Below are 17,376 nucleotides of genomic sequence, written 5' to 3'. Positions count from 1 at the left end.
TCAATGTCATAAATGATTGTTCAACTCTCTCTGCAGATCTGGGCTTAACCTGAGATCCTGTGTGCAGAATCAAATGAAGACAAACCCCGGACTACAAAAACTGCATAAAAAAGCCACCCCTCAAAATCAAATATTCGCTACACTACAAAAGCGTGACACTGAACCCACAGATTAACACAGCTAGGTAGAAAATGTAATCTGCTTGAACAAATAGCAAACATCAACTTGTAGTAAAATGAGATGTTTTTAATTCTGTTTTGAAACTATCTTCTTTTATTAGAACTAGTTTAGATAATTATGAAGGGACTTTTCTCTGAAGTCACTTGTATCCTAGAATTGAGTAGTTCAGTGCACATTATGTATTTATTTGCATGAATTGCGTTCCTTTTTAAAGTAAAATTAAAAAAAAAAAAAGAAAAAAGGAAAAAAGATTCCTGATTTTATCAGGATGTAGCATAAGAGTTCGGAAACATTCCGTAGTAGTGCATTGAATTCTGGTGTTGAAAAGCGGAAAGAAAAACAATTCTGATACTTTATGATGGCGTTATGGATGACTGAACCTTGTTAGTAAGTAGAGGAGCAAAGGACCTACTGTGAAGGTACCAGTTGTTGTCATAAAAATGTATTTTTTGTACAAAAAAGGAATCCTTTCAATCCCTGTTTTTGCCTACTGTCTTTTTAGGTAGAAATAAGTATTTCATCTCTGTTACCTGAATATAAAGAATCTAAATATATACAAACTGATAAACTGCAAAGAGGAGGGATATAAACATGATTTACATGATCATGAGGTAATACTTAACCAGTAGTTTCTTAGAAATTTTTAATTGTATCACTTGGTGAGTGAATTTTCTTTTACTTAAAGGAATACTACATGCTAAGCACTAAGAGATACTACAGCTAAGCACTGAGCACTGTTATATTGATGGTCAAATCTTTTCCAAGTCAGTCATAGTCATTCTGTGATCATGATTCTTATTTGTATTTTGAGCAGTTCATACCACTTTGGAGGGCAGTGTAGCTTAAATATGTATTAAGGCAGTATATGCCCGTTTTAAGGTCCTTCTGCAGCATCAGAGCAGTTTAAGTTCATGCAAATGTGGGTCAAACCTTACAAGCCAAATTGTACAGTCCTCACTCTAACAGTAATCTCCCACTGGTGGAGATAGTTTTGTCGTAGTTGGACTTGAGAATGAACAGTGAGTTGTTGAAAACCTGCTGTGAGCCACAGTCCTGCCAGCGTTTGATGCCGTGCTCACCAGAGCCCATCTGATCGAGGAGCCGCTGGGCTTCGGGGAGGCAGTACAGCAGCCACATCGCTGGCAGCACCCAGCCCTCTGTGTGAGCATGGTAACACAATACAAACTGGCAGGACTACCCCCATGTGGAGCTGATGCTGTAGAATTAAAATTTAATCAGATAAAGCTGAGATACAGTTTTATACAATTATAGAACTATTGGGACGTTATATCTGCATTTATACGTTGAAAACTGTAGAGACCAGCATGTGTTGCCTCTGCTCATACCGACAGGTACTGAGTCTAACCTGAGCAGAGGCACATAGGGAGCAAAGTGCAGGAGTAATTAATGCTGGCGTCTTGCACGGTCTGGCCTTTGAAATGCAAGCAGTGAGATACATCTCTGGAAAGATCAAAGATATGATTTATATTTAGATTGAAACGAGTCACAAGCTCACTGATCACTGGAGTTGGCTGTTCACATAAGTTTGATGATAATATCCTCATTCTGTTGGAAAGGGTGATTTTTTTTTTACAATTCTATAAAGATTGTATTAGAAAAAAAGTCTCCTCATTCACGAAAACATTAGGTTCCATGAATCCATAACCAATTAACCTAGGACACTGACATTTGTATCAGCCCTCAGTCCCTAATGAAATAGTTCAGCTGTTTTCACTTGGAAAAGTCAACTCTGATGCCTTGCAATGTTTGTGGCAAACTATCCCTGTAACAAACTGAATGCACTATGGAAATGTCATATAGAGCTCACTGTGCAATATTGAGTCAATACACTGTACATGTTTGATCAAAAGATTAATGTTTAGATAGTATTTATTGGTAAGATGTTTGTTTCAAACATACTACATTGTGTTGATACTTATGAATGGCCTAAATACAATAAATTGTATTTTACATACTGAGAACATGTATATAGTTGTTTTTCCCGTCAGTTAGGTACTTGTAATGGTAGCTGTTTTTTCTGGGTTTTTGGCATTTACTTTTTGCACCATAGAGTTTCTTAGATCATTTGTCCTGCACCAATCTAGGGCAAAATCCAGATCTACCAGAAAATTGCTTCTGGAATATCTTCTGGAAATACCCAAGGTGAGCCACAGCAGTTGAGAGCGAGCAGTCCTTGAAAATACCTGAAACTCCATCTGAGCTACTTCTTCATTCAGTAGCCCAGAGTTGAGGTTGGGTAATCCTGCTCAGAAGGATCACAGCTAACATGATGTTTTCTTTCCAGATCCTTATCACCATACTCAGGAATGCAGTGGAAAAATGCAGTGTGTGTGTTTTGTGGGAGCGCAGGATTCTCCTCGCATTGCAGTGGGATGCCACTGAAAGCTGGCCACCGAAATGCTGTTGAGGGCTCAAGCTGTCACTGTTTGGCTAAACCATATTTGCAGATCACCTTGAGATGCAGCAGTTCGGCTTTCTGCCTTGTCAGTAGAGGTGCTGGGGTCAGCTGTCCTCTCCACTTTAGTGTAGGTTTTGTGGTCAGCATGAAGGTGAGTGGTGGAAATGCTCAGTTTAGACACTGAAAAAAGCACCTCCTTAATTTAGGCACGTTGTTTCATTTCTTTTCCTCTGAGGGGCTGGGGAAAGTGCTGAGCCAGCTTGTTCTGAGTGACATCAGTGCCCAAACAATCACCAGTTCCAGCAAGGATGAGGCTGACATCGCGTCTTTGCACTTCTGTTCTTGCAAGGAGAAATCCCACGGTTCTTGCGCTTCAGGGCCACTGCCTGTGGACTCTTAAATTGGGCTGCATGGACTTGGCACCTGTGAAAATCACATTTTTGGTCTGAAGTAATGGTGAAAACCGTGAACCAGGATGGGCCTCAACTTCCCGTTAGATAAATGAAGATAGAGGAACAGGGCACTGAAGTATCCATTGTATTTCTGACTCACTAAAGGTTGGCCAGGGAGGCTTTGGAAAACCCAGCGTTTTGAGACACCCCCCACTTTGGTCTGTCAGGCTATTTGTGCCTCAAAAACATCTATTCCTTTCCAGACGGAGAGGTTTTAACCCACGTCTTGTCCTTTTCCCCTAGCCTTGGAGAACAGCTGTGCCGCTCTGGGTGCAGCAGTGGAGCAGCAGCATCACATCCCAGAGCCCCAGCACTGGCCCTACCTTCCTGACCCGCTCCTCAGCCAAGCCAGGAGTGAAGGAAAAGCGGGGCTGGAAAGGCTACGCAAGCGGGCTGTGACCAGGTTAAGCATATGGAGAGCAAGGGAGCTATAGCTTGGGCAAAATCACTGTCAGACGGCTCCGTCCTGTTAAACAAAAGTGCTATATAAACAGGAAGGGTGGAAAAGGATATTGCTAGAGAAGGAGCAGCCTCTCCCTCTTGCTCTCCTGCTGTGAGAAATGCAATAGGAAATTCCTGCTTGAGGATTAACAATTGTAAGGAAAACTCTAGTTAAAAAAGGATATGTGTAAAGCACTGGTGAAAAGTAAAGATATCATTCCAGCTACTGCTCTAGCACATAAACACAGACTAGATTTCTCTGCTTAAAAACAAAACAAAAGCCAAATATGGGGATGTAAAACTAAGAGAGTTTGCCTTAGGAATGACTAAGAGATCAGGCCAACTCTTGATAGTGATCTAAGAAATTGCAATAGGATTTATTCCAACCATCTATTTTTAGATTTTCTAACAGGGGTGTAAAATGGAGACAGAGTGCTGTAACTCAAGATAGGTGGGGTGCAGCTGAGCAGTCCTGTGCTGGCAGGTGGGGTACCTTGAGCCCACTGTGTGATGAGAGGTGAGAATCATAGACTGGTTTGGGTTGGAAGGGACCTTAAAGATCATCTAGTTCCAACCCCCTGTCATGGGCAGGGACACCTTCCACTAGCCCAGGTTGCCCAAAGCCCCGTCCCACCTGGCCTTGAACCCTGCCAGGGAGGGGGCAGCCACAGCCACGCTTTGCACCGGGCCACCATCGGAGCCTCAGCGGGAGTGCGCAGGCGGCACAGGGTGGGTGTTCCTGCCATAAACCCTGAGGTGGTACCGGGGGTTCTGACGGTCTGTTAAGCAGCTGCTGGTGGTCACGGGCTGCAGGGCAGGGCTGGGCCGCAGGGCAGGCCTCTGGCTGAGCGGGCTCGGTGGTGCCGTGCCAATGGCATCACTTGGCCGGTGTTGTTCTCAGCCATTTTATTTTACAGCAGCAGTAGCGAAGGACCCACCACAAAGCTCCTAATCCTACATCTCGCGCACGTGCCCATCAAAAAGCAAACGCCGCTGCATCTGTTTGGTAAACACAGAGCGCACGCACCCTCCCGCCCTAGAGACCCTCAAGCTCCTTCGGTGCAGAGAACGCCAGGTTCGGGCCACTCCTGTGGACAAAAGCCCCGTATGAGGCCGGCCGGACCCGCCAACGCAGCGCCTGGCCCGGGGACCCCCCGGCTTTGTGCAGTAGGTGCCCCCCCCCGGCAGCACCCCCGCGCCGGCCCGGGGCCGACCCCCCCCCCGCCCCGCGCCGGGCCCCGCCCCGGAGGAGGGGAGCGGAGCGCTCCCCGGCGCCCCGGGGCGGGCTGGGCCGGGCCGGGCCGGGCCGGGCGGAGGGGCCGCCCCGCCTCTTAGTCGGCGGCAGCTGCTGCGGCTGCGGCTGCTGTTGCTGCTGCTGCGGGGCCGGCGCCGGGGGCCGCCGCCATGCCGGGCTCGCTGAAGGAGGAGACGGCGCTGCTGCTGGAGGACTACTTCCAGCACCGCGGCGGCGGCGCCGCGCTGCCCCCCAGCCCCACGGCGGCCACGCTGCGGCGGGCGGCGGCCGAGCTGGAGCGGCGGGAGCGGCCCTTCTTCCGCTCCTGCGCGCCGCTGGCGCGGGCCGAGCCGCGGGAGGCGGCGGCGCTGCTGGAGCGGGTGGCGGCGCAGCTGGAGGCCGACGGCGGCCTCAACTGGGGCCGGCTGCTGGCGCTGGTGGTGTTCGCCGGCACGCTGGCCGCCGCGCTGGCCGAGCGGGGCTGCGGCGACGGGCCGCGCTGCCTGGCCGCCGCGCTGGCCGCCTACCTGGCCGAGGAGCGGGGCGAGTGGCTGGAGGCGCACGGCGGATGGGTGAGCGGGGACCGGGGCGGGAGGCGGGGGGGCGGCCCCGGGAAGACCGGCGGCGCGGAGCCGGGAGCCCGGCCCGGGGTGGGTACCGGGAGGCCCGTCTGGCGGAGCCGGGCAGCCCCCCGGCGCCGTGCTGCAGCTTTGGCCCTGGGGGGTATTGCCGGGGAAACGTGCCGGGGTACCTACCGGGGATGGCGTGCGCGGCACCGGCGGGGAGGTGTCCGCGGGGAAGGGCTGCAGAGCGTCTGCGGGGTCTGGCTAATTCAGAGCGACATGCAGCGGGCACCCGCTGCGGTATTTACGGTGCCGGCGGGTGTCCTGTGTTGCGGCTTAGGCCAGTTCTCTGAAGGTGCCAGTGGCCAGCTTTGTCAGGCTGCAGCCTCCTAAAAATACTGGAATGATGCAGCTGGCTCGTGGGGACAAGGTTTCCTGTCGCCTCCGGTCCGCAGCCTTCGGATTTTGGAGGGCAGGCTGGCACAGGTCTTCTCCCGAGCGTAAACACAAAACACCGGTGTGCCTGTCTGTAAATAACGCCTGTGTGCGAAGCCACCCGTCCGCTAGACCTGCTGCTCTGGTTCCTGCTTGTCCTGGAACTGGTCGGGTCGGGGGCTGGGGAAGGTGTGGGCAGTCGCCTTCATGTACGTTGAGATCTAAAGCGATGGCTGCTCTGGCTTTCAGACGCATGTTTTTAAGGCATCCGTGCAGCTCCGCTTGCGTTTCTGAACAAAATGTCAGCTATCCCACAGAACTGCACATTCCCTATTTTCAGTCCTAGTGGAATATTTGATGCCAGTACAAATAAGCACTAAAAATAGAAATTGGGGGAAGCAGTCACTGGTTTCGTTGACTTTTCCAGAGACCAAAATGAACTTAGTTTTCCAGTGGTCGCTGGTCGGTCTGACTGCTCGGAACAGCGTGGCGGTTGACTGCGATGTACACCATCACTTGGCAAAATCACATTGCCTGTTCGCACAAATTAAAGTGTAAAGAACAAAGTTCCGGAAGAAATTAAGAGTATAACTTGTTTACATAGACATCTGCGGAGCAGAGTTCAAACATGACCATCTGGAGTTGTATTGCTGCCACTTCTGATTATCACAAATAACGATCTGGGAGAGCAGCTGCCAGCTTTCCTCTGTCGCAGGTCAGCTCCGAGCAGTGTCCGTTTGGCCCTTCCAGGAGAGTGTGTGACCAGCCCTGCATCCACCGAGATGGGACCAGCTTCGGGCTCCTGTCTTTCAAGTGGAAATTTCCATATCCTGTGTTTCAGATCCTTTCTGAAACTTGAATGAGGGGGAACAATGCTGGCAGCTCCCGTCAGAAACTTGCCTAAAAGGGCAAAAATAACGTATTGACATGCTGAGCATATTGATAGGAAGTTTGCCATTGTCTTTTGAGCAAAGTGTACAAACACTTGTAGCTGGTGCTTTCAGACGCCTTGTGCGAAGGCTCTCCCAGAGCGAAGGCTCTCCCAAAGCCTTTCTGTGTGCCCAAGGCAGCAGGCTTAGACTTTCCCGATTAGAATAGAGGCTTCCACAGCTGACAAACGCTGTGCTGGAAGTGTGAACCAAACTATGCCCGAAGACAGTTAGCTGTAAGCCAACCAACTCAATGTCCTTTCTCTTGCTTTTCTAGGATGGCTTCTGTCGCTTCTTCGGCGGACACGGCTCCCAGACGGCTGACCAGAGCAGTACCATAAGCAATGCCATCATGGCCGCAGCGGGCTTTGGGATAGCAGGATTGGCTTTTCTCTTGGTGGTGCGGTAGGCTGATGAACGGATCTTGCCACGGGAAAGTACTCTCAAAACTGACAATTTACCAGATTTCAATCTATTTTCTATAGAACAGACTCTCTAAGAAGAAGTTTATATTTTTAAACTGGCTCGGAAAAGCGTCTCACCAAATCCTTGGCTATAAACTGCTTCACTCGCTACCCAGTAACAGCACAAACAAATGTGTACTAAACTACCATTTGTGCATGTTCAAAATCTGTCATCTCCAAACATCCTCTGGACTTTCTTTTTGAAGGTGTAACCTAAACCTTAGCATGGTTCATGTACTGTAACTTCTGAGTGCTCGATGTTATGCTAGGAAAACGTTATGGTGGACTTGCTACTAAACCCTGTGTTCGAGACGTCTTATTTACATGGAGGCAAGTCTTTGAACCTGCCTTCCATTAATACTGTAAATTGGGCGAACGTTGACTGTGATTTAACGTGGTTTATGGCTTCAAATGCAGTGCACAGCACTTGTTACTGAAAGGCAACTCATTGGTTGATTTAGAGCAATTAGCGCCTGTGATGCGAGAGGCATTAGGGCTTAATATAACATAAGGCTGATTTCATTACACTACAAGAAGATAAGTATTGATACAGGACAGTAATGGCTGCAGTACTGATTTGTACTGAAAGGAATTTAAATATTAAACCTTAATTGGTATATTGAAATCCAGTGGAGGCTGGAATTTCTCTGGATTTCCTTGACAAAACGAGAATTTCCATATATCTTAATATATTTTTGAAGTATTTATCACTGTATAATACTTGTAGCCATGACATCTTTATTTTTGTTTAAAACTTAATGCTGGTTCTTGTCACTCTAGTGCGTATCAAGCGTTGTCTTGTTTGAGTAATATTTCACTCTATTTTCAACATGCTGTGTATTTCTTTCAATGGTTGTACAAATTGCCTTATGTTTCTGGTACTTTTTAATAACGTTCCTGGGTTACTCATAGCGTGTACAATTTTACTATGGTGACTTCAACGGTGAATAAATGTTAAGTATTTTTATTTTAAAAAACTTAACTTTCTGCTTATTTGATTGGATGGGTGATGGTACTCGGACAGTGAGTGTTTCGGTGGTTACCATCAGTCTGCTTTCTTCTTGCTGGTGCTTTGACCTGCAATGAGGAGCTGTGCAGCACCAGAGCAGTGTGATACCAGTCTTCGTTGCAGAGGAGTTCTGCAGCCAGAACTAGGGCTAAGACAACCTAAGGGGAAAATCCAGTCCAAAAGGCCCATCTACACCACTGTGTCTGGAAATAACCCGGTGGTTTTGTAGGCCAAAACTTTCCAAAGTTTACTAACATAGCTGGGTACAGACAGACTCCTCTGAGAGCTGCTTCTGCTTGTAGAGAGCAACAGAGCTCGTGTTTCTTCTCTGCCAAGACTTGCTGCTGCCTCCGTTTCACACATGCATGGTTTTTACTGAAACTGGAGTTTCTAATAGGAGTTATGATGACGACTGAGCAATAGGTGACAGCAGTTCAACCTTTGCGGATTAGTAATACTGAGCAGCTGTAATTTTTGAGGGTGTTGGTCTTAACTCTTAAAAAGCGGTCTCATGCTCCTATCTCCAAGTCAGATGTTGCTGTGGCACTTGTGGCTCTGATGCCTGTTAAATGGTGTGAGCCTGTTGTTGGGCCTCCTGCCCTGGCTGCCCGTCGGCCCACGGCTCTGCCCTTCGAGAGGGAAGACACCCGGTGGGCATCAGACTTCCTCTTGGGAGAGATCAGCCCAACAAGTCAGGTCGGCATTGCTGTGGCCGGCAGTGGCCACCTGACTTCTCCTTCTGCTGGCCACTGGGCCCCGGGGGAGGTGTGCAGGGGGGCTGCGGCCCTGCACCGGACAGAGCGGCGTTGTGCCGACTGGCCACAGATGCAGGGAGAAGGACAAAAAGGGACATTCAGGGATGGTAAGTCCCGTGGAGGCGGGAAGGAGCTGGCGGTCCTCCCCCTCACACCGCCCGCTCTGAACAAACGTCTGCTTGTTCTCTGACTTCCAGTTCTCTAAACTCCAGCTTGACTCCTCTCAGCAAAAGGATTAAGCGCGGGACCGTCGTGCTCAGTTCCTCTCTCAAGTTCCCACAGGGACGGCGCCTGCTTCTGCGGCAGCTGGATGCTCTTGAGTGTCTGCCTCCAGTCTTCCTGGGCGGCCAGGAGGCTGCGGTGCCTGAAACTTTGGCTACGGTGGGAGCGAGCTGGCTGATGCTGGGAAGTGAAGGTAGTTTCCAAAATGTGGGGTGCTTAGGGGGATGTGTGCTGCAACGCATGTCAAATAACAGGGCAAGAAATGCTCAAAACAGAGGTCAAATGTTGCATGGAAATGTCTCTCCGATACCAAGCAGAACAAAGATAAAATAGCAGTATCTTGATTTCCAGTGTAACCTGATCTGCCAGGCCCCACAGAGTAATAGCAGAGAGGATATTATGCTGGTTTTTACAGTGTGCTCTGGAAAAGAGAAGAAAACTGACTGGAAATGTCCTTGAATAAAGTTACATCAGCCTTTGGCATAAACCTGACCCTTTACAAGGTGCAGCTTGGAGAGTGCTGGCCACTGTTCTTGGCCTGGGAGAAGCTGGGGGTTGTTTTCCTAAGAGCTACAAGAACACGGGGTAATTCAGGAAAGCTGTAAGGCTGAATCAGGAGACCGCAGTGCAACTCAGTAGCGTACCAGCGATGCTGCCTGTAGCTTCCTGATGCCTGAAGCCAGGCTGCTTTAGACTCTGCTGGGAGGCTGCTTTGCTCAGCCACCCTGGGAGTGTGGGCACAGCCCGGGGTGCTGGAGCCCGGCACAGGGGGGTAACCTGCCCGTTCCAGCTGGAGCTGTGCTCCCCAAGCCACTCGCTGCTGCCATGGAGGCCATGGTGATGTAGGATTGAAGAACAGGGCTTAAATCACTGAAGCCCCTTTGATTTTGGGGCAGTTTAGACTAACTTACATTTGTATGACTCTTCTGATCTTTTTATTTTTTTTTTTCCCGTTTCAGCCTGACAGTTTGTCTCAATGAAGTCCTGTATTTCAATTGAAAACTCCTGCTCATCCTCTTTTCTGCCTCAGAAAAGGGAAGCAAGACACCGCTGTTCCTTTCTTTAAATGCAGAAGGAGAGTGGGTGGTGTTGAAGTACAAGGCTGCGTCTAATCCTCATGACAGCTTTCAGACCTTCAGCGTCGGTGTACTTCCCGGGCAGGTGGCGGATGCAACAGGCCTCGTCCTAGCTAACGATTAGCGTGCAGTAATTGCTGTAGGTTCTGTTGGGGCCCCAATGTGCCTACGCCTGCAGAAGCCATCAATTGTGGATCGCTTGAAGGCACCTGAGTGCTGGGCAGGGTCTTGTGTTTGAGGGGAGAGAAGTGAAGGTGCTGGCTGAGCTGCATCCGTCGCCTGGCTGCTCGTACCAGTTCTGGGTCTTTCCTGTTCGGCTGTGTACGGGGAGCTTTGCAGGGCTGAGTGGCAGAGACGGTGGTGTTCCCAGCTTGCAGTGGTGTTCACAATGGTCTTACTGGAGCTGTTAGCGTTATCTGCTGGCACTGCACCTGCTCCCTACGCAGTTCCCTTCTGAAGGGACATCCATTGTAACCACGGGCGAGGGCTGCAGTGCCGTTGCAGGAGCCCAGCTGCCTTCTCATTAAAGGAAAAAGCAATCTATTCATCAGGCTTCTTAAGAGCATTGAACTGGCCAGTGGGTTTCTGTTTTGACTCGGAAAAAATGAGACGCTGTTAGAGCTCAGAAAATGTGAGTTGCAGAATGGTGTTATATGGCAGTTTGTGAGCTGTTTTGCTGTGGTATGCAAAAAATCTGGTCTGGCATGTCTCGCTGAAGGAATTGGTGCTGGTGGTGCGTCCTTTTTGTGTCCATGCATGCTGCCGTCGCGAGGGGGTGCAGCGTGGGTCTGACCTGCAGGGTGGTACCCAAGCCCAGGTAGGATGGGAGAGCCCCGTTACAAATGGCTTACTAATTGGGCATTCATTGGAAGGAAAAAAGATCAAGTGTGTGCTATTTATTCACATAATTTCACTTCTTGTGTTCATTCAGTCTGGATAATGAAAACAAAACTTCTGGGTTTCACTTCTGTTTCTCTGGCTGCTTTCTGTACCAGACTCGAGCTGGGTCATCCTTGCAATGACAAAATGTGGTGTGGGGAGAGCTGGCGCAGCTGGGAAATTACTTGCTTTCAGGTTTAAAAAGAGTCAGTGTGATTCCTTCATAAATACTGCTGTTACTGGCAGCACTTAAAAATGTTACCTTCAAACTTTTAACAATTATCCTGTCACAAACTGAAGTTCTTAAACGAGAACTGAGTTAAAAATAAAATCCTGATTAACTTGAAGTCAAATGTAGGAAGTCTAAAAATCAACTCTGTGCTGAACTAACAAGATCATTTAGTTGGATTTTTTCTCTGCCTGGGCTTGGTCTATTTGTTTTATTCAAATGAGATGAGGAAGAGAGGACCTGGCTTTCCTTCTCAAAGCGGTCTCCTTTCAAACAGGCCATTTGTTTCTGCCCAGCCTGTGATAAGTTTCTAGTACTACAGCCTGTAACTGATACTTGCCAATTGGCAATCTCGTGGTTTCTGAATGTTCACCCATTTTGTGTCAGAGCTGACGTGCCTTACACATTTCTGTTAAGAATTAAACCTGTTAAAATGGCTGGTTTAATTCAGTAGGGGACCACACCAGCAATTGAAATCCATGATGTCCTGTAGTAAGAGACACCATGGTGCAGGGAATTAGAAAAGCCTGTCTGCAGAGAGCTACTGTTGGTACAGCAGAAAGTTTGTGCTCTCTGGATTTAATCCCTTTAATGATTCTGACCTGTGACAACAGTTCACTCAAGGGAGTTCCTGTGTTTGACCCAACCTGCTCTTTTGTTTGTCTCTGCACAGTTCAGCACATGGTGAGTAACAGCAGGAACCCCACACCCTGCTTACAGCTTTTAGATACTTTTTCTTTTAAAAAAATGTGGCTTACACGCAGCAAGGTCTGTGGGGAATGATGGCTGGGTTCAGTCTAACCGCAGGGAAGTTGTCTGTGCTGCATTGCACCTCAGGGAGGACCACGCATAGTATCTGGAGCTCTGCTACAGGCTGCCTGCTCTGCAGCCTGACACCAAAGCCAGGAGCTCTTGCTGGCGCTTTTAATTTGCAATGCATAATAGTAAAAGTGCAAAAGGGCTTCGCTTCATCAGAGTTCTAGAGAGAAAGCACTGTCTGTAGCGTGCTGAGCTAATAGACTGGTTGGTTTCTTCCTTGTAGCTGTTAGTGTCTTTAGAAGAATCTCAGACCGTTGTAATTAATTTCTAAGTGTTAATTGTGAAGCTTCATGATGAGCTGGTTGGAAACTCCTAAAATACAGGCAGAGCCATGTGGCTCCGGTGAGGAGTCAGTGCAGGGCAGGCAGTGTTACCTCTTGTTAACAGAGCAGCAAAAGCTCGCTCCTGCACGTAGGCTGGACCCTCCTGCTCCTCTGGCTGGACACGGCTGCTTTGTGCCTTTGCCAGCCTGGGGCTTTCCCACCTCTCAGGTGGGAGATGCGCTCCCAGAGGTCCCAGCAGCCTGCCCGCTGGAAGCGTGGCCGTGCTGGGATGCACCCAGTGTTGTCCTGCCCCTGACAGCAAGGCCACGCCGCCTCTTGGTGCCAAGCACAAGGCTATGAAGGAGTGGTCATGTTGGTGCTATACTGGGTGGGTGGTGGTTAGATGACTTTCTAATGATTATAATGTGAATAAGAGCAAATTCCACCAGCTGGGTGTAAAGTAATCTTGTAAAATGGTAACGACAAGACCAGCGGCAGCTGAGAGCTGACGGTGCTTGACACGCAGGGCAAATGCTTGTTTCCTGATACCCAGCACGTTGCACGGTGGGTGCTTTGGTACAGACAAGGGCTTTAAATGTTGAACCTAATTATACTGGGAGCCCGCAAGTGATGTGGTTCCTTGAGCATTTCATACCTCAGCTGGATGGTGGCATTTTCAAGCAGAACATGGGACGTGGCCCAGCAGGTGCCAACTCTGCCAAAGAGGGCTGATTCCTGCCCGGGCTGTGCTGGATTCTGTCTCCTCGCGCAGCCCCGTACAGGGCAGCACCGCTGGGCAGGGACCATGCCCTCTTCAGCGTGGGGCTGTCACCCAGCCACTGCCTGCTGTGGGTGACACCCAGCCCTGCAGAGTCAGCCAGTCAGCAAGTGGTTTCCGACCCAAAACTCCACAGAAACCCCTGAGCTTTCCGGAGCGTGAGAAGTCTGTAAAACATGTGCAGGGGTTGAATTTTTTTCTTTTTTTTTTTTTTTTTCTTTTTTTCCCTTATCCTTACATGCCCTGAAGAGCATATACCTGCAACAGCCCTGCTGGCAGTCCCTGTGTGAGCACCCCTCCTGTGCGAGGCTGCTGCTCAGCACAAGTCACACTCACAGCTATAGCATGAACCCAGCATCCTTAAAAGTCCTTACTGCCAGTCATGTTGCCAACTCTCTGCCATACTGGCATTACCCTTCCCCTGGTCTAGAAAAAAAACCCTAATTTCTCATAAACTCTTTTGAAAAGGGCACAAAATGACAAAAAAACTAGCCTGAATATTTAAAAAGAAAAAAAAAATCCTCTGCGGTCTTGTGCATTGTCCTTGGTGATGTGCAGAGCACACCACCACCTGCCACTCTGAAACCCTTCTGGCGTCCCTGGTCACTTTTTCCAAGTGAAGATCGGCTCCATGGGAGGAAAAGGTTAAACGTGGGAGTGAGAAGGGCAAAAGATTATGTGAAACAGAAATCCCAGTGGTGTTTGTTCTGCCATCTGCTCTACACTCGATCCAGGGCTGTGGGTGGTTTCCCATCGTGCTCCCGCTCCCTTCGCTGCCACACGGCTGGCGGACAGCTTTGAACTCCCCGAGCTGGCACTGCAGAGCCGGGCAAGATTTGCATCTCCTTTCTCCCGGAGGAGCTGCCCTTTGGCAGGGCGAAGCCGGGCCCCATGGCCTGGCTGGCGGCAGCTGGCAGTGCCCGTGGCCACACGGGAGCTGCCGCGGAGAGCCCGCTCCAGCAGCGATCCAGCAGAGCAGGGACTTGGACACCTCTGCGGTGTCTGGGTGCCAGGGTCAGCCCATCCTGTGCTGTGTCTGTAGGGAGAGCCTGGGCAGGACAGCCTCTGCTTCCCTGGGAGTGCCCAGTGTTGCCATCTCCGTGGCAATGCACCAGCGGTGCAAGATGCTCCCCGGCGAGCGGGGCTGCCCGTGCCCACCAGCCAGCCGCTGCCACCGACCCTGCGAGCCAGCAGCGGGGCAGGCCGAGCCCCACGTGGCTCTGCACCAGCACACCATCCTGCCGGCACACGTGCCAAGGTGTGGGAGGACAGAGGTGTCACTTGTCCCTGCTTCAGGGCCTGCCAGCAAAAGAAAGGTGAAATTGCCTCTTACACCCAGAGCCCCTTCCCTCAACCCCCACTTTTCTGCTTTGCTCCTGGTCCCCCTGCACACCCCTCTGCACCACACCCCTCCTCCGCCCCCCTGCCCACCCTCCCCTCCTCTGCTTTCACTTGGGAATGTGACCTTGCTCACTAGATTATTTACAGACAAAATATTGCTGCAAGTCTGTGGAAGGGTTTTCTGTTGTGTTTTTTAAAAGTGACTGAATTCCACAAAAAATGAATTATTTCAAGGGGTGTGTGGGGCCTGGTGGGAACACTTTGCTGTGTTTGGGAACAGGCTGCCTGAAGCCGTCTCCCCCGGCCAGCACAGGGGTGCAAGAGGCTCTTCATTTCCTCAGCTATATGGAACAATCTGTCTCTGGTTTTCTTAGAGAAACCCACCCTCTCCTCGGGGAAGGCTGCCAGGACAGGACACCAGCATTAACGGGGCCCTGGCATGCACATAACCTGGTCCTGGGCTCCTTCCCGAGACATGCCTGAGCCAGGGTGTAGTGCTGGCTATGGGGAAGAGCAGAAGTGGGGGCCACATTCCATGGCTCCCCCTCCCACACCCCTGGAGCCAGGGCTCTCCACTTCCCCTTGCTTGGGAGCGCCTGGGTCTCCTGCTGCGCTTGCAACACAGGCTGGGTTTGCTGAGGACCTCAGACAGAGCTGTCACATCCGATCGGAAGCGGTGGTGCGCTGATTTCTCCTTTTTTGTTTTTACTGGCAGGACCAACAGCTGCCCTTTTCCCTGCTGCTGACAATTCTTCTGTCTCGCTTAACTTCTGAAAGCCTCGCGGTGGTTCCCCGCTGTGCAGAGACCTTATGCCTTTGACCTTGCACTGCTGTGGTACCCTTTGCATGGCTGATGGAGGCCACAAAGCTGTTCATTGAGCACGATGATGTGAGTTGTTAGGTTTGAGCAGCGTTGGTTGTTTTGGACGAGACTGATGTGGGGTCCCTGACAGGCACTGGTTTTCTTACAGGCACTGGTTTTCTTACAGGGTCAATATAAGCCTTTAGGTTCCTGCAGGCAAGTAGTTGTCCCAAATAAGGCTGTGTGCTCCGCTTTTATTTAGGAGTAAGCACAGCAACTGTCAGCAGAGCTAAACTTGATCACAGACAGTGCCCTTTTTGCTGTGGGAAGAGTGCTTACACCAAAATACCTCAGTCTTTGCCTTGATCTCTCCACAGACTGAGCTGCTGATGGGCTGGGGGAGGTGTGTTCTGCTGCCCGCTGAAACTGGGGCTGCCGCTGGGAAATCTCTTGGCAAATGTGGCCGCAGGGGATGACCATGAAGGAGGCACCTGCAAAGTCATTCCCTGCCTGCTGTGGGGTTAGCACCAGCCCTCTGGAGTAACTCCAGCCTTCCCAGCTTGCAGTGCTGATGGTCTCATCCAGGCCCTCGCAGAAGTGTTGGGTGCAGGATGCGCACCAGACAGCGAGAGGATGCTGAGAGAATGGGGATGGTGTGTGTCTAGGAACCTTGATCAACCAAAGAGGTTCAGCTGGTGGTGGTGGTTTGGAGGCCCAACTTACAGTAGTTTTGTCTGGAACCGCTCTGGTCCCTGTGCTAGTTTGGGTGCTACTGAGCTATGGAGCACGCTTTGCAAGTCAAAAATGAGCACACTGGCTATAAATAAGGGCAAACATCAATGGATTTTTGTTGAATGAAATTCTGAAGTTTCCCTTGTTGAGAAGCCATGGGGATGAAGGCTGGGATGGGGAAGACAAATGGAAAAAGGTTTATTATTTTAGTCAAATCCTTTGACTTGACTACAGCCAGCATGTTCAGCGGCAGGGTGGAAACGTACCAGGTGAGAGACAAACATACCTGCTGAGATCAAGCGCAGCAGCAGCAGGTAGAGCTAAAGGGTATCATGAGGCCATGTCTGTAGGGGCTGCTCTTTATCAACACGCCTGCTGACCTCTTTGTGAAAGCAGCCCCTTGCCACCTGTGCCTGTGGTAGCTGGGAATTTTTCTGAAGGAGTTGTAGTTATCAGGCCTCCGACCGTGCCCTGCTGGCACTGAAATAGGAACAGTGCTTGGGCAGAGGGGAGAAGTTAGAGCTGCTGGGGATGCCCACTGCTCTGCTGCTGGGCATTTGGTGAGACCTTGCAGGAAACCCTCTGCGGTTCTGCCCCACCGAAGCTGCCCAGGCTCCCCAAAAAGAATAGCGGGCATGCTTGGGTCTGCCAAATCTTCCCCACTCCCCGGGTCAGAAGGCAAACTCCTGCCCTGTTCTACGGCTGTCAGCAGGGGCAATTACCAGATTTGATGACTACCTGCAAATCAAGGGTCAAACTGCCACCAGCTTGCAGGGGCAGGAGGGCTGTGAGTGCTGGGCACACTCAAACACGCACTGAAGGTGGCTGGGCACTGACTGGGAGGTAAGGGGTAGCAGGGGAAGAGCTTTTGTTCCAGGTGCTCTTTGCCAGGGATTGCATGGTGTTTGCTGGATGCTGAAGCACCCTTGGGAAGGCAGTAAGGGAAAGCTCAGCTCACTGTGTCTGCTGCAGTGCACAGTTCTCACCTTCCAAATCCCCACCATAGCTGGGGATAGTGAAAACCCCATCTCATTCCCCTAATCTTCTAAATGGGTGCCTTTTTATCCACAGGATGCCCTGGTTATCCTTTCTTTGCAGCTGGGGGCAGCTGAGGAGTGCAGCTGGTCTCTGCTCACGCTGCCAGTAAGAGCAGGACCCAGCACGCCTCACTCTGGATCCGCTCTGCATACATCTATGTACACATAATGCTGCTCCTCACTAACGGGGTCTCTGGCACATTGCTTCCAGCCCAGTATTAGTGCCTCGGCATGCTTGAAGAACCAAGTGTGATTCAGGGGTGCAGAGCAGCCCTGGCGGGTGCCCGGGAAAGGGGTCTTGTGGGGCTGCTGGCGAC

At 50.6% G+C, this 17,376-nt stretch overlaps 2 protein-coding genes and 1 long non-coding RNA gene across 3 annotated transcripts in view; 2 read left to right on the top strand and 1 right to left on the bottom strand.

Moving 5' to 3' along the window:
• Positions 1-2,162, top strand: part of GNB5 (G protein subunit beta 5) — a 31,024-nt gene extending 28,862 nt beyond the window's left edge. Inside the window, exon 13 of the mRNA XM_074880093.1 lies at positions 37-2,162. Coding sequence (XP_074736194.1) covers positions 37-48 — 12 coding nt within the window. The 3' untranslated portion in view covers positions 49-2,162. The remainder of the gene's footprint in view (positions 1-36) is intronic.
• On the bottom strand, positions 2,040-6,923 carry LOC141948075 (uncharacterized). The gene is made up of 2 exons (XR_012630355.1): positions 5,482-6,923; positions 2,040-3,022 (listed from the first exon to the last, which is right to left on the bottom strand). It is a non-coding gene; the product is annotated as an uncharacterized LOC141948075 (long non-coding RNA).
• On the top strand, positions 4,812-8,094 carry BCL2L10 (BCL2 like 10). Its single transcript, XM_074880095.1, has 2 exons — positions 4,812-5,298; positions 6,931-8,094. Exons 1-2 carry the CDS (start codon positions 4,897-4,899, stop codon positions 7,060-7,062), a joined length of 534 nt encoding a protein of 177 aa, XP_074736196.1. The 5' UTR covers positions 4,812-4,896; the 3' UTR covers positions 7,063-8,094.
• The last annotated feature ends 9,282 nt before the right edge of the window (positions 8,095-17,376 follow it).

This window comes from Strix uralensis, chromosome 11 (assembly GCF_047716275.1).
Source record: "Strix uralensis isolate ZFMK-TIS-50842 chromosome 11, bStrUra1, whole genome shotgun sequence".
NCBI classification, from domain to species: domain Eukaryota; kingdom Metazoa; phylum Chordata; class Aves; order Strigiformes; family Strigidae; genus Strix; species Strix uralensis.
This window is presented reverse-complemented; position numbering and strand designations above follow the sequence as displayed.